The sequence below is a fragment of the Myodes glareolus genome, chromosome 25 (assembly GCF_982192425.1).
Source record: "Myodes glareolus chromosome 25, mMyoGla1.1, whole genome shotgun sequence".
NCBI lineage: Eukaryota > Metazoa > Chordata > Mammalia > Rodentia > Cricetidae > Myodes > Myodes glareolus.
In genome coordinates this window covers 36,050,634-36,064,492 of record NC_142050.1, presented here as the reverse complement: position 1 = coordinate 36,064,492, position 13,859 = coordinate 36,050,634, and the positions used below count along the sequence as shown (strand labels likewise).

The following is a 13,859-nucleotide window of genomic DNA, read 5'->3' as shown; positions in this document are numbered from 1 at the left end:
CAGCCAGCGGAGTGGAGCAGCCAGTTTGCTGGTTCTGAACTGGTGTGCCAATTAATGAGTGTGGAAACAGTGAGTCTGGTTTTTCCTTGTGAGGGACTGATGCATCCCAGATAGACTTCCTTGGGGTCCGTCATCATCCCCAGTGACTCCCAAGTGTGTCTGGGTCTAGAATACTCTGGAATGGCAGCAGCATGGAAACTGGAGGCTGATGTTGTCTGGGCCTCCGTCCAATAGTATATCCTCCACCAGTGCTGGCCGCCGTAACTTTCCATGCCACAGAATTGCTCTGTGGTCCACTCTCTCCGGTGCTGTAATGTCAGGCCACACGTGGCTGTTGAGCTGTTGAAATATGACTAGTGACACCAAGGGACTGAATTTTGATTGCTATTTAAGTTTTGTGCACACGCATGAGTGTGCTTACGTGTGTGCATGGATACATGTGTATGTGTGCAACGTGTGATGAAGCCAAGGACAATTTCAATTTCAGATATTCTCTTCAGGGATGCCATCTCCCTTTTTTGAGATTTTACCAGTGCTCTCCCTTAAATGGGCAGACTGGCCAGCAAGCCCCTGGGCTCCCAGCCCTAACTCCTCAGCCTTGGATTTGCTAGCATATATCACTGTGCCTGGCTCTTTTAAATGAGTTCTGGGCATTGAACTGATGTCATGTTTGCAAGGCAAGTGCTTTACCAGCTGAGCCACTGCCCCGGATCACTGTTCAGTTTTTATTAAATTGAGATTCCCAGAGTTGCACATGGCTACTGGATAGACTAGTACGCTTTAAATCTTCAGTGTGTGAGTTTAGAAATTAGGTTTTAGCTATTCATTTTTGAGACCGGGTCTTACTGTGTAGCTCTAGGTGGGTGGCTATTTGTTACATAATTCAAGCTTGTTTTGAACTCATGTCAGTCCTCCTGCTTCAGCCTCCTAAGTGCTGGAGTTACAGGTATATGCCACAACACCTGGAATGTGTGTTTTAAAAAGCCTTTGGCCAGCGAACACTTTTACTGTCCCAGAATATCTGTATTTAATTTATTGTCTCTATTCCTTTTTTTTTTTTTTTTTAGCCACTGTCCCAGCAACTCTTTCCCTCCGGCAATTCCTTCTCTGAAAATACTCTGATAGGGCTCAGGGATGCATCCTGAGAATGGGGAAGAAAGGAGGCTGATTGTGTTTACGTGGAGCGGGACTTGGGCAGCTGTGTTCAGAGATCTGGGGAAGTTCTGACGGACCAGCTTTTCCCCTTCTTCAGTCATAGCCAAGGATGAATCGGAGACTCTCTGCAGTGTCTGGCAGTTGTTCTTGTAACACAAACTGTGAAAACAGGCCATGTAGGCATGGACTCAAAAGACCAACTGGCCAGAAGGGCCTCCTTTGGAGTCCATTCTCAGAGTTTCTGTATTCTAGGATTTAATCCTGTCTGTGAGCAGGATTTTTAAAATCACATTGTGCGTGTGTGTGTGTGCGTGCGTGTGTGTGTGTGTGTGTGTGTGTAAGCCATGTGTTATGGCATGTGGAGATCAAAGGACAACTTATAAAAATGGCTTCTTTTCACCACGCAGGCTCTGGGAATCAGACTCAGGAAGTCAGATTTGACCATAAGCACTTTTACACACTGAGCCATTTCTTGCCTGTAAGTGTTCTTGTTAGGGTGAGGTGGTCTTGTCTCCTGGTAATCCTCAGACTGAGTTGTTTTACACCCGCAAGTGATCCTTCAAGAAACATGTGCAGGCCTGTGTATGACAGGCCTCACGTTCATGAACTGTCTTTTATAACATATGAGAGGGGACTGAAAACGGTGACCCTGTTTTATTTGTCAAAACAGGAAATGTAATTCCATCAAATGAGTTTTATGAGCCAAATGAGTTTTATGAGCACCAAGTTTCCCATTCATGAATTCGCTTGGCATTTATTGAAGGGTTTTATCACGGAGACTGTTTGGTCTGACTGTAATGTATGACCACAATGGGTAGGTTCAAGTACTAGACATAGATTCTCTCACACACAGTTCCTTCTGGAGGTCAGAGGTCCAAAATCAAGGTGCCACCTGGACTGGGCTCTTGCTGAGAAGGCTGAGGGAGGAGCCTTCCTGTCTTACCCAGCATCCAGTGGCCCTGGCAGTGGATGCATCGCTCCCATCAGTGCCGCGATTCCCATGGTGAACTTCTTGGGTGTCTTCCTCTCTAGATCCAGGCTCACACTCTAGCGTGGCCTCCACTTAACTTGACACACAGTTCAACATAGAGCAACAGCAGGAGGAAGAGGAAGCAAATAGCTTAGAGGAAAAGGAGGAAAAAGAAGAAAAGGCCTTTGCTCGTAGGGTCTAAGCTTGGGTAGGGGAGGCAAACTGATCACGTGTTCTTTCCAGGGCAGGGGAAGCCACTATGGCAGATGAACCCCCGTTTTCGCCATTGTATCAAATACCCCCATGAATGTTCATTGTTTTTCTCTTTTTGCTTTTGGCCAGGTCATTACCCAAACAGAGTCTCACCGGCAGCGCCTACTGCAGGAAGCAGCCGCCAACTGGCACTCCTGGGTCATCAAAGTGCAGAAGATGAAGGCCGTCTACCACGTCCTGAACATGTGCAACATTGACGTCACCCAGCAGTGCATCATCGCCGAGATCTGGTTCCCAGTGGCAGACACCAGGCACATCAAGAAGGCCCTGGAGCAGGGCATGGTGAGTGAGTGGCAGGGGCGGCTAGGGGAGGGAGGCAAATGACATCTGGCCTTCCCAGCCCCTGCTCATCCTGTCTGGGGTTGTGAACAAGCTAGCAAGTGGCTCTGTTATACCTCCAGCACACACACACACACACACACACACACACACACACACACACACAATAGAGACTGTATTTCATATTAACAGAGAGTCTCCAACTATGTAACTGAGGATGACCTTGATTTTTTTTTTTCAAGACTGGTTTCTCTGCATAGCCCTGGCTGTCCTGGAACTCACTCTGTATACCAGGCTGGCCTTGAACTCATAGAGATCTGTCTGCCTTTGTCTGTAGAGAGCTGGCCACTGGCCACCCCACCTGGCTGACCTTGAACTTCTGACTCCAGGCACTCAGCACTACACCTGATTTATTCAGTGTTGGGGACTGAACTCAAGGCGTAGGGCCTGGTAGGCAGGCACTCGATTGACTGAGCTATGTCTCTAATCCCTTTACCATCAATTCTTAATGCTAAGGCATAGGAGAGAAACTTCCTTTTCTTTTTCATTTTTCTTTTTCTTTTTCTTTTTCTTTCTTTTCTTTTCTTTCTTTTCCTTTTTTTGCCTCCAGTAGTTGAAAAGCTGCCACCATTTCTTTGTGGCACTCACTCATTCTCAGTGAGTACACACATTTTGAGTGCTCATGTGCTGCCCCTCTGCCAGCGGCAAGGGTAGTTTTCATAGTATGACTGTAGGTACCCCCTATCACCTTATAGCGGTACGGGCTAGCTAGAGAGACACAACACCCGAACCCTTGTACTAAGCGCTCAAAGGCACGCTTGGTTCACTGTGCTAGCTGCAGCACCGAACACACGCAAGGTGTTAAGTTACTACTTCCTTGTGTGTCTGCGACACTCTCCCTGGGCACAGTGGATCCAGAGCTCCCTGGGGAGACACGACCCAGTCCCAGGAGACTTTCTAGAAAGAGATGAGCATGACACTTGCCCCTGAATATGTGCTCGCGGGCAGCCGTGAGTGGTGTGTGATGGAAGTGAGGGGCATCATGGGAGAGAAGCTGGTTGTGACTACCTGTCGACCTCATCGGTGAAAGAGTGAGCCCCAGCTCAAAGAGCGCCCGAGGGCTAACCCTTGGTTCTGATGGGTGAGACTAGCAGCGATGCCATCCAAGTTCAGGCAGGAAGACGCCTCATGCCATCCAAAGCCACACAGGGCCAGGGTGAACCACACGTGGAAATGGGCTCTGTGGTGCCAAGGGGGCGGACTGACTGCCTCCTGGGGGAGAATGTGATACACTTGCTTGGATCATTACATGGAGGATCAGGGTGGTGACCCCACTGGACTGAGGCCTGGATAGAGGGAAGAAAACTGGTAAGGGGTTGGGGGGGTGGGGGACTCATGACTCATGGCAGCTGTGGCAATCAGAGCAGGTGTTGCTGAGGACCCTGGGAATACTGTGAGGTAAAGCTCTCCGGTGGAGAGGTCTGAAGGCAGAGCCTGTGAAAACGGCCAAGGAGGTGGGAACTGTCCACATTCCCCCTGAAGGAAATGGAGGCACAGAGACCGATAGGAAAGCAGAATGAATCAGTGTGGGGGGCGTTTTCATCACCCTCAAGTAGCATTCCCAAACTACCCAGAAGGAGCATTGTGAATTTCCCTCAGATGGGGCAGAGCAGGGTGCATTCTGGGCGAATCGTGAAGCAGAGTGCTCAGTGAGCAGGGAAGGGGCAAGGTAGGTGCAGGGTAGGGGAAGGGAGGGGGCAGAGTGGGTACAGGGTAGGGGCATGGAGGGGGCAGGGTAGGGAGACAGGGTGGGTACAGGGTAAAGGCAGGGTAGTGTAGGGTTGGAGCAGGGAGGGGACAGGGTAGGGGCAGGGAGGAGGTAGGGCGGTACAGGGTAGGAGTAGGAAGGGGACAGGGTAGGGATAGGGTAGGGACAGGGCGGTGCAGGGAGCGGGCAGGGCCAGTTAGGATGGAGGTATGAAAGCTCCTGAGGCCCTCAGAACAGTGTATGGGGTGGAATAAAACATTTTATTACATTTAACTTGTGTGTTGGGGGGGTGCACACACGTGGAGGTCAGAGGTCAGCTTGTCTGAGCTGATTGTCTCTCTACACCACATTCGCTCTGGGAATTGAACTCAGGCCATCAGATTTGGTGGCAGGCACCCTTACCTACTGAATCAGCTTAGTGGCTTATAGGAGCACAATTTTATTCCATGGCAGAGTGGCCTGGTCCTGTCTGTTTTTCAGAAGCATTTTCACCACAGGGTGGGGAGAGCCAGGCCACCAAGGAGGTGGCGCCACAACACTGGGGTCAGAGTTGAATTTAGAATACAGTGGTGTGTGTGTGTGTGTGTGTGTGTGTAGCATGTCTGTAACCCCAGTACTCAGGAGGTGGAAGGACCTGAAGTTCAAGAGCATCCTTGAGTCTCAGCTATTTCAAGGCCAGCCTTGGGCTACGGGAGCCCCTGTTTCATTGTTATCCTGTGTTGTCCTAAGGCCAGGCCTCCTACAAGGCTGGCTAGAGCAGTTCCTTCAACCCCCTGAAGTATCCCAGGTGCATCCCAGGACAGGTGTGAGTGGGAGGGTTAGGAACGGTGAAGGGTGTTGGGTTGTCCTCATAGTCACAGTCCCTTCCCTTGTGACCTCTGCCAGTCACCACTCAGCTGCCACGGGATGTGTACCAGACAGAGAGGAGGCTTTGTGCCTTGCTGCCGAGGAGGAGACTCCTCCTCCCCCTTAACTGGACAGTGGGGAGCTCCTCCACCTGCTTTAGGACCGGGAGCAGTTTCTTGACCCCGCTGTCCTCGGTTTTCTCATCTCTAAACTGGGCTTTGTCTTGAGCTCTACCTCATGGCATCATGAGGTGAAGTGCGACTCAATTCTGCAAAGTCTCCTGTAGTTGTGTCCCATTGAGGGCACGCTGTGCGGGTTTGGGGTGGAGGATGGCGTGGAGGATGGGCAGATGGGGAGGTGACTTGTGCAGTCTTGGTTTCCATGAGGAGTAGGTCGTGAAGATGTCAGTGGAGGATTAAGTCAACCCTGTAAAGAAGCCAAGGTGTTTTGACGTCACTCTTTAGACTGTAGGAAGTCTTTGCAGAACAATGCCTTTGGTTTGTTTTATTCTAGGTGTGACTGGGCAGCGTGGGTGGGTGAGTGGGTGGGTGGGTGAATCAACAGAAGGGACCTAGGCTGGAGGAGGTGGTGAGGCCTGGCTAGGGTGGTAACTCAGAGAATAGGAGCCAGGATTCAGGAGAGAGAAGTATTAGATGGAATGGTGGCCACTAAGTCAGGAGAAGGGATTGAAATGGTGGCTACAGAACTTCAAGAACCTAGGAAAGTGGAGGCTCTGGGAAGAGGCAGGGGACAGGGAGGACCTAGTTGGGGCACATTGGTGATTCATCTGTAGGTGCATGGATTTTTCTAGAGATGCTGAGTCAGGAAAACCTATTGGGCAGTTAGAAAAGAATGAGATGTGGAAGAAAGTTCTTTTCTTGAAAGAAAAAGATGAATTAGCAAAATGGCTGAGCTTCTGAAGAAAGGTGTGTGTGTGGGAGAATAGAGAGCCTAGAGCTGTGTGTGTGTGTGTGTGTGTGTGTGTGTGTGTGTGTGTGTGTGTGTTGGGGAGGCATGGAGGATGACCAGAGAACCAGGACATGTTCTTCCCTTTTGATACACTCATGTAAGAGATATTAGATAAGTATTAAGACACATTCACCTTTCACAGGTAGAATCATGGTTCTTGGGGAAGTCAAGAGATGTCCCAAGTTTATGTTCCCGATCCAGATCTGTGGGCCAGTACTTAGCTCTCAAATGTATACATTGGTCACCTGTTCTTTCTGCAGGAAATTAGTGGCTCCTCCATGGTCCCCATCATGACCGAAGTGGAGACTAAAGCAGACCCTCCCACCTTCAACAGGACTAATAAATTTACAGCTGGCTTCCAGAACATTGTCGACGCCTATGGTGTAGGTAGCTACAGAGAGATAAACCCAGGTAAGGGTCTGGTGCCTTGCACAACGAGGTAGCAAGAAATTGAAAATCGCTGAGGTGTGCCTCTCAGTAGACGCAGGAAGTGAATCCAATTATACCGTGACATTCTACAGTGTCTTTTGGTTTCCCAAGGCTTTTGTAAATGCTGACTTATGAAAGATTTACTTTTTGTCTTCACCCCTCCTTGAGTACGTTTGTTTTGTTTCATTTATTTTTATTTTATGTGCATTGGTGTTTTACCATGGGTGTTGGATCCCCTGGAACTGAAATTACAGGCAGTTGTGAGCTGCCATGTGGTTGCTGGGAATTGAACCCAGATCCTCTGGAAGAGTAGTCAGTGCTCTTAACCACTGAGCCATCTCTCCAGTCTTTTGAGTATGTTTTTGTTTAGAGTCAGGTTCCTGTACTTAGCCCAGGGTAGCCTTGAATTCACGGTCTCCATGTTTCCCTCTCCTGAGCACCGAGTGTACAAGTGTGTAACACCATACCTGGCTGTTTTAAATGGCGGCCAACCCTACGTTTCATTTTCTTCTCCAAGTCTGCCAAGGCCCTATAGCATCTTTACAATTCTGAAGTTACTGTGTGAGAAAGACAAGGATCCACGGGACCTGGGATCAAGAGAATAGATTCTTGGTACCCTGCCTTTGCCTTGTTTTGTGTGACTATGGAGGCCTGGGTAGTAAAATAGAAGGGTAGACCAGATGCTCCATAACCACACAGAGAAGAGGATAGTTCTCTACCTGGAGTCTTCTCTAACTTGTGACCAATAATTTGGGGCCTTCAGGGGGTCACGGTGCCTGTGAGTGACTGCTGGCGCTGTCTGTGGTGGAGATAGACCAAGGATGATACTGACAAGAATACAGGAGTTAGAGACACCCTTCTAGTCCTGTGTTAGCCACTTTTATCACACTGGCCAAATACCTCCATAAACAGCCTATGGGAGATGGGATTCTATCAGGGCTTTTCCGCGCTGTAATAAAATGCCCTGGCCAAAGAAACAGAGGGAAACAAGGGTTTATTTTAGTTTTGGTTCCAGAGGGAGAGTGTATCATGGCAGCGGGTAGAGGGCTTGGCAGTAGGGACAGGAAGCTAGGGGTGGGGCGTCCACATTTTCATCTGCACACAGGAAACAGAGAAAGAACAGAAAATGGGGTGAGGTTATAAAATCTAAAGCCCATGCTTCCTCCTAAAGGTCCCATAATCTTCCCAAAATAGTACCACCAACCGGGGACCCAGTGCTCAAACATGTGAGCCTATGGGGCAAGAGGGTGGGGGGATTAGTCATGCTGTGAAGGAGAAACAAGAGCCGGGGAAAGGGTCTATGGAAAAGAGTCAGGGCAAGGTCAAGTCTATTCCAGTTTGATTTCTGTGGCTGCCATAAACACTATGACCAAAACCAAACCCGGGAGGAAAGGATTTATTTCACCATATAGCTATAGTTCACCATGAAGGGAAGCCAGGGCAAAAGCTTGAGGCAGGAACTGAAGCAGAGGCCATGGAGGAGCGCTGCTTTCTGCCTTGCGCCTCATGGCTTCTTCAGCTTACTCTCTTATACTCCAGGGAGGCACCGCTCCCGGTGGACTGGGCCTTCTCACGTCATGAATAAGAACACGCCCCACAGATCTGCCTGCCAGTCAATCTGATGGAGGCTTTTTCTCCCCAGAATGGTTCTAGCTGTGTCAAATGGATACAGATCCAGTCTGCGATGGAAGAGCAGACGTTGAAGACCAGCTCAGGGGTTGTACCCTGGGGATGCCCCAGACCGCAGCCTGCCGGTGACCAATCCCTTATTTAGCACACAAGGCCTTAGCCCACATTCTCTACCCTTGACCCTGCTCCCAGTGCCTCCATCCTATGAATTCATCAAGGGATTAATCCAGAGGTTAGGTCAGAGCCCGCAGGGTCTCATCTTTCTGGAACGGCTATCCCAGAAACACCCAGAGGTGCTTTGCTGATCCAGTCCAGCAAGCAGTCAAAAACCAACCATTACAAATGCCACCTAACTTTGTGACCGTGGGAAGCTTGACACCTGAGTCACCCGTGAAAGACTCAGTGCTGGCATAAACTGAGAAAGGAGAATCTGCGCTCATGGGGTAGCCTGGGCATGTGGGAACCACGCCAGTCCTCTGTGGAGATGGTGCGGGGAGACAACCAGAAAGGCTTGTGGGAACCTGCCGGCTGCTCGAGGGGCCTCTCTAGAGAGATCTTGGTGGGGGTGTGGGGACCCATTCAGGGGCCTCAGCCGCTGTGACTGTCACCCCTACAGCTCCCTACACGATCATCACCTTCCCCTTCCTGTTCGCTGTGATGTTTGGAGATTGTGGTCACGGGCTGGTGATGCTGATGGCGGCCCTGTGGATGGTCCTAAACGAGAGGCACTTGCTGGCTCAGAAGAGCACCAATGAGGTGGGTGGTCAGCCAGTGTTCCTAGAGGGGAAACAGTAAAATGTGTACATGAGGGATTGGTGGTGGCGGCACACGCCTTGAATCCCAGCACTTGGGAGGAAGACACAGGACAATCTCTGTGAGTTCAAGGCTAGCCTGGCCTACCTAGAAAGTTCCAGGACAGCCAGACTGAGAGACATTGAGACCTTTTCTTGAACAAACAGAAACCAGAAACAAAATGTATGTGTGAAGGGCTGGAGAGATGGCTCAGCAATTAAGAGAGCTAGCTGCTCTTGTAGAAGTTGTAGAAGCTTGGTTCCCAGCACGTGTGTTGTGGGAACTCACAACCACCTATAACTCTAGCACCAGGGCATTCAGCTCCCTCTTCTGCCTCCTGAGGCCCCTGAACACATGTGTCATATTCTCACACACTAAAAAAATAAATATAAGAATCACTCTTTTAAACAAATGTGTGTGCGATTGTCACTATAAGGAATAACATAACCATGTGAGAAACAAGAAAAAGAGACAAAGTTTAAAAGTAGCCCAGTTCAGCCCAGTGGTGGAGGCTGGTGTGTTTATCTTTAATCCCAGCACTCAGGAGGCAGAGACAGGTGGATCTCTGAGTTCAAGGCCACTCTGGTCTACAGAGCTAGTTCTAGGACAGCCAGGGCGACACAGAGAAATCCTGTCTCAAAAAACTCAATAGCCTAATTCAACATAAGGCTTTTGAACAAGGTGGTTCCTTTGGGCAGCTTGCTGTAGTAAATTCACCAACTCATTTGGGATTTTGTCTGTGGTATAATAAGAAATTGGGTTTTGGCTTACTTATTTTGTTTGTTTGTTTTGGAGTCTCATGGATCCCAGCCTGGCTTCAAACTCATTTTGTAGCTAAGGCTGACCTTTCACTTCTGAGCCTCCTGTCTCTACCTCTGGAAGCTGGTGATTGTAGGCATGTGCAGCTTGCCAGGTGTGTGTTGGACAGGAGTCTATGCATGCTAGGCAGCCCACAGCACTGGTTCTTATTGCTGTTTGGGAGCCTGAGAAACGAATCCAGGAACTTGTGTGTGCTAAGCAAAGGTTCTACCACTCTTGGTTTTTTCAAGACATGGTTTCTCTGTAGCTTTGGTGCCTGTCCTGCTCTTGTAGACCAGGCTGGCCTCGAACTCACAGAGATCTGCCTGCCTCTGCCTCCCGAGTGCGGAGATTAAAGGCATGTGCCACCACCACCTGGCTAGTTCTACCTCTCTTAAATCTCCAGCCCCCTTTATTATATTATCATTACTAATTTTAATTGTTTTGAGACAGAATCTCAGTATATAAGCCAACCTGGTCTCAGACTCACAGAAGTCTGCTTACTTCTGTCTCTAGAGTGATGGAATTAAACCTAGCCTTCTCTTAATTAAAAAAAAAACTTTCTTTACTCTGATTATAACAACAAAACATATTAATTGTAGAACTTAGTTTGGGTTACAGTCTGAATACCTAGAAAAGATGGTGATGATGCTTTTGAATATATTTGCATTTTGCGTGTTTGTGCTTATTGACAGATACATAATTTTTTAAAAAATGCCATCAAGAACTACACATTATTTGTAGTTTCTTTTAAAACTTCTCCTAAATTACCATGAATGTTTTGTTCATGGCAGAGTCTCTTTCTAAGAAACTGTAAGGGTTTCTGGACTTTGGGGCCTCACTCTTGGCATCCCTCTTTAGCATGGCCCTCTTCCACATTGTTTTGAAGGCAGAAGTCCACGGGTTGGAGTTTGTCTGCCAGTCAGTTAATGGCAGATTTGCTCATGGTAATACACATGACAGAGCGGAAACATGCCCTTAGCTGTGTTCCAGGCTGTAAGAGGCACAGGCTGGATTGGCAGAGCGAGTGGCATGATGTCGTTGTGAGTTAATCATAAGCAAGGTCAGTCTTGTGACCAATTCAGTCTTCCATGGCAAACTTTTAACAGACGTCGTTTTCTGTGGAAGACATTTAAAGTTGCAAAGCGACATGTCAGCAGTTCCTGGAATGAATGATACCCGAATTCAGCATCTTTAGAAGGAATGGTGCCTGCATTCGGGAAACTGCTTTCCCTGGCAGATGTGGCAGATAGAAGCCCAGCTCTGAAGAGAAAGCCTCCAAAGATTGCAGATCTGGCCTGGAACGGTGGGGCAGAGGCCAGCTCAGGTTTCTCTCCTGGAGGCGCTGGAGACCACGGCCTGCCACTTTCCAGGCCCTTGCTTAGCAGACAGGGCCTCAGAATGCACAATAGTCTATTCCGCTAAGACAAAGAACAGGAGGCTTACATGTTTTGTTTGCACAGAGAATACAGGCCAGGGATTCCCTAACTGACCTACACAAACTCAGGACAACCCCAACATGGGCGAATATGACGTCTGCCTTGGTCATGCTGTCTCTCCCCCCACTATTGATGCTGGAGATAGCCCACATCCCTCTCCCCTCTGCATCTCTTCAGGCCCCACTGACACTCACCCTTTGTTTTCCTGGACCAGATCTGGAACACCTTCTTCAATGGACGCTACCTGATCCTGCTCATGGGCATCTTCTCCATCTACACCGGCTTGATCTACAATGACTGCTTCTCCAAGTCTTTTAACATCTTTGGGTCCTCTTGGAGCGTCCAGCCTATGTTCAGGAATGGCACATGGAAGTAAGTTTATAGCCTGCCTGGGTGTGCTTGCTGCCCATCTGAAGACCTCAATGACGACTTCTACAGCTGGGCATTTACACATGGCTCTGATCACAGGTGCCCCTGAAATTTCACCCAATAATGTAGTTTTTTTGAAAGATTTATTTATGGGGTCTGGTTGCTCTTCTAGAGGTCCTGAGTTCAATTTCCAGCAATCATATGGTGGCTCACAACCATCTATAATGAGATCTGGTGCCCTCTTCTGGCCTACAGGCGTACACGCAGAACACTGTGTGCAAATAAATGAATCTTTTTTAAAATGTATTTTACATGTGTGAATGTTTTACCTACATGTGTGTGTACCATGTATGTGGAGCAGAGGTCAGAAGAGGGCATTGGGTCCCCTGAAGTTGTAGTTAGATAGTTTTCTGAGCTGCCATTTGGTTGCTGGGAATTGAACTTGGGTCCTCTGCAAGAGCAGCAAGTGCTCTTAACTGCCAAGCCAGCTCTCCAGTCCTAATAATCCAGTTTTATCTTGCATGCAAGACCTGTACCACTTCCCCAGCCACTGAACTGGCTATCGTATCGCAGAGAGAGAGCGTCACAGAGAAGAGAGCCAGGTTGGCAGTAAACTTTGTTCTTGTGTGGCGATGGGGGGGGGGAGTGAGATCGCCAGTCACCACCTAGGAGTTTAGTGAAGTCTTCCCATAGGAGAGGCTGGCACAGATGGTACAGTATGTGGATCCTCACTTCTAGTGTTCTAGGCCCCACATCCTGCTGCAGGATGTCTCCTTAGGCTGCTCAGAAGAGCCAGAGTTCAACAGTAAGAGCAAAGAGGAGATTGAGAGTTTGCGTTGGCAGCTTCCTGGATTTGCTTGTGGCTGAGTCAGGAGGGTGGGTGGAGGGTGGGCACAGCTAGGTGGTGGAAGTGGGCAACTAGAAGCTCTCTAACACCACAGTCTGCACTGCCCATGTACTTTCCAGTGAATCAGACTGCAAGTTCAACACTTCAGGCATGGGGATCTGGGGAGAGATGGGGTTCAGAGCTTGAGAGAGACAGAAACAGTGTAGTTACAGCCTTGTTTCCCATCCTGCCTCCTCCCCCTCTTTCTCCTATCATGGGAGTGCTATCCCCTCCTCTTTCCCTCTCCCCTCCCTTTTCCTTCTCTCTCTCCCTCCCTCCATCCCTTCCTCCTTTCCTCCTCCTCCCTTCTTCCTTCCCTCTGTCCCTCCCTCCATCCCTTCCTTTCTTCCTATTTTTGAGACATGTTTTACTACACAGTCCTGACCTTGAACTTTTAGAGATCTGCCTGCCTCCACCTCTTAGGTGCTAAGATTAAAGGCGCGCCTCACTGTGCCCAGTCTGTAACACTTCTGTTTAAGGAATAAGAGTTTAGTCTGTCCACTCAAGTCTGTACAGGATGCAAAAGAAGGGAGAGAAGAAACAGGCTGTCTCATGTGAGGAGATTTGCTGGCCATTGTTGAAAGGCTTAAATGAACTTCCTGGAGGAGCTGGGCAGTGTTTTGTTTTTTAGTAAGGGAACTGAAAGCAGGTCCTGGTACAAGCTAGTGACTGCATCCCCAGCCCAGATGGTGACAGTCTTTAGCTTGAGTTGTGGAGGTTCTGACAGATCTCATTTGGATTTCCTGAAAGGTCCAGATTCTGGGAGTGGCAGATGCCAATGATAAAGGTAATGAATGAAGATGGAAGCTAAGACCGAAGCTACAACAAGGCTGTATTTGTGGTCTGCTCCCCTTGTAACGGACAGGCTTCTGAAGAGACGCCTAGAAGAACTTAGTTTCAAAACACATTAAATCTGTATGATTTCCCAAAGTTATACGGATTTCGTTCCTCCTGTAGAGTGGGCTTGTCAGTCTGCAGACATGGGCACGAGTGTGCGCATGCCTTTACTGTCCCTATAAATGGCTCTTCCGGCCCCTGGCTCTTCAGACACCCTGGAACCCGGGGGGACAGTGCTCAGCACACGCCCCAGTGCTGGGATAGCGCCAAGTGGAACCCTGTTCACGGTGAGGTGGAGAAGGTTGCAGTTCTTCATCACCAGAGGGGAAGTGCTGACCAGCTGAGTTTGGTCACTCTGGACCTGCTTCCTCTGACACAGGATAGTGGCCTTTCTGGAGACTTCCTGTGGTCACTGGGGTT

At 49.0% G+C, this 13,859-nt stretch overlaps 1 protein-coding gene across 3 annotated transcripts in view; it reads left to right on the top strand.

Moving 5' to 3' along the window:
* The window catches only part of Atp6v0a4 (ATPase H+ transporting V0 subunit a4), an 84,099-nt gene that overhangs the window by 48,282 nt on the left and 21,958 nt on the right, over window positions 1–13,859 (top strand). For all 3 annotated transcript variants that reach the window (XM_087901772.1, XM_085683847.2, XM_085683848.2), the window contains 4 exons: window positions 2,468–2,680; window positions 6,521–6,671; window positions 8,935–9,074; window positions 11,562–11,719. In XM_087901772.1, coding sequence (XP_087757898.1) covers window positions 2,468–2,680; window positions 6,521–6,671; window positions 8,935–9,074; window positions 11,562–11,719 — 662 coding nt within the window. The remainder of the gene's footprint in view (window positions 1–2,467; window positions 2,681–6,520; window positions 6,672–8,934; window positions 9,075–11,561; window positions 11,720–13,859) is intronic.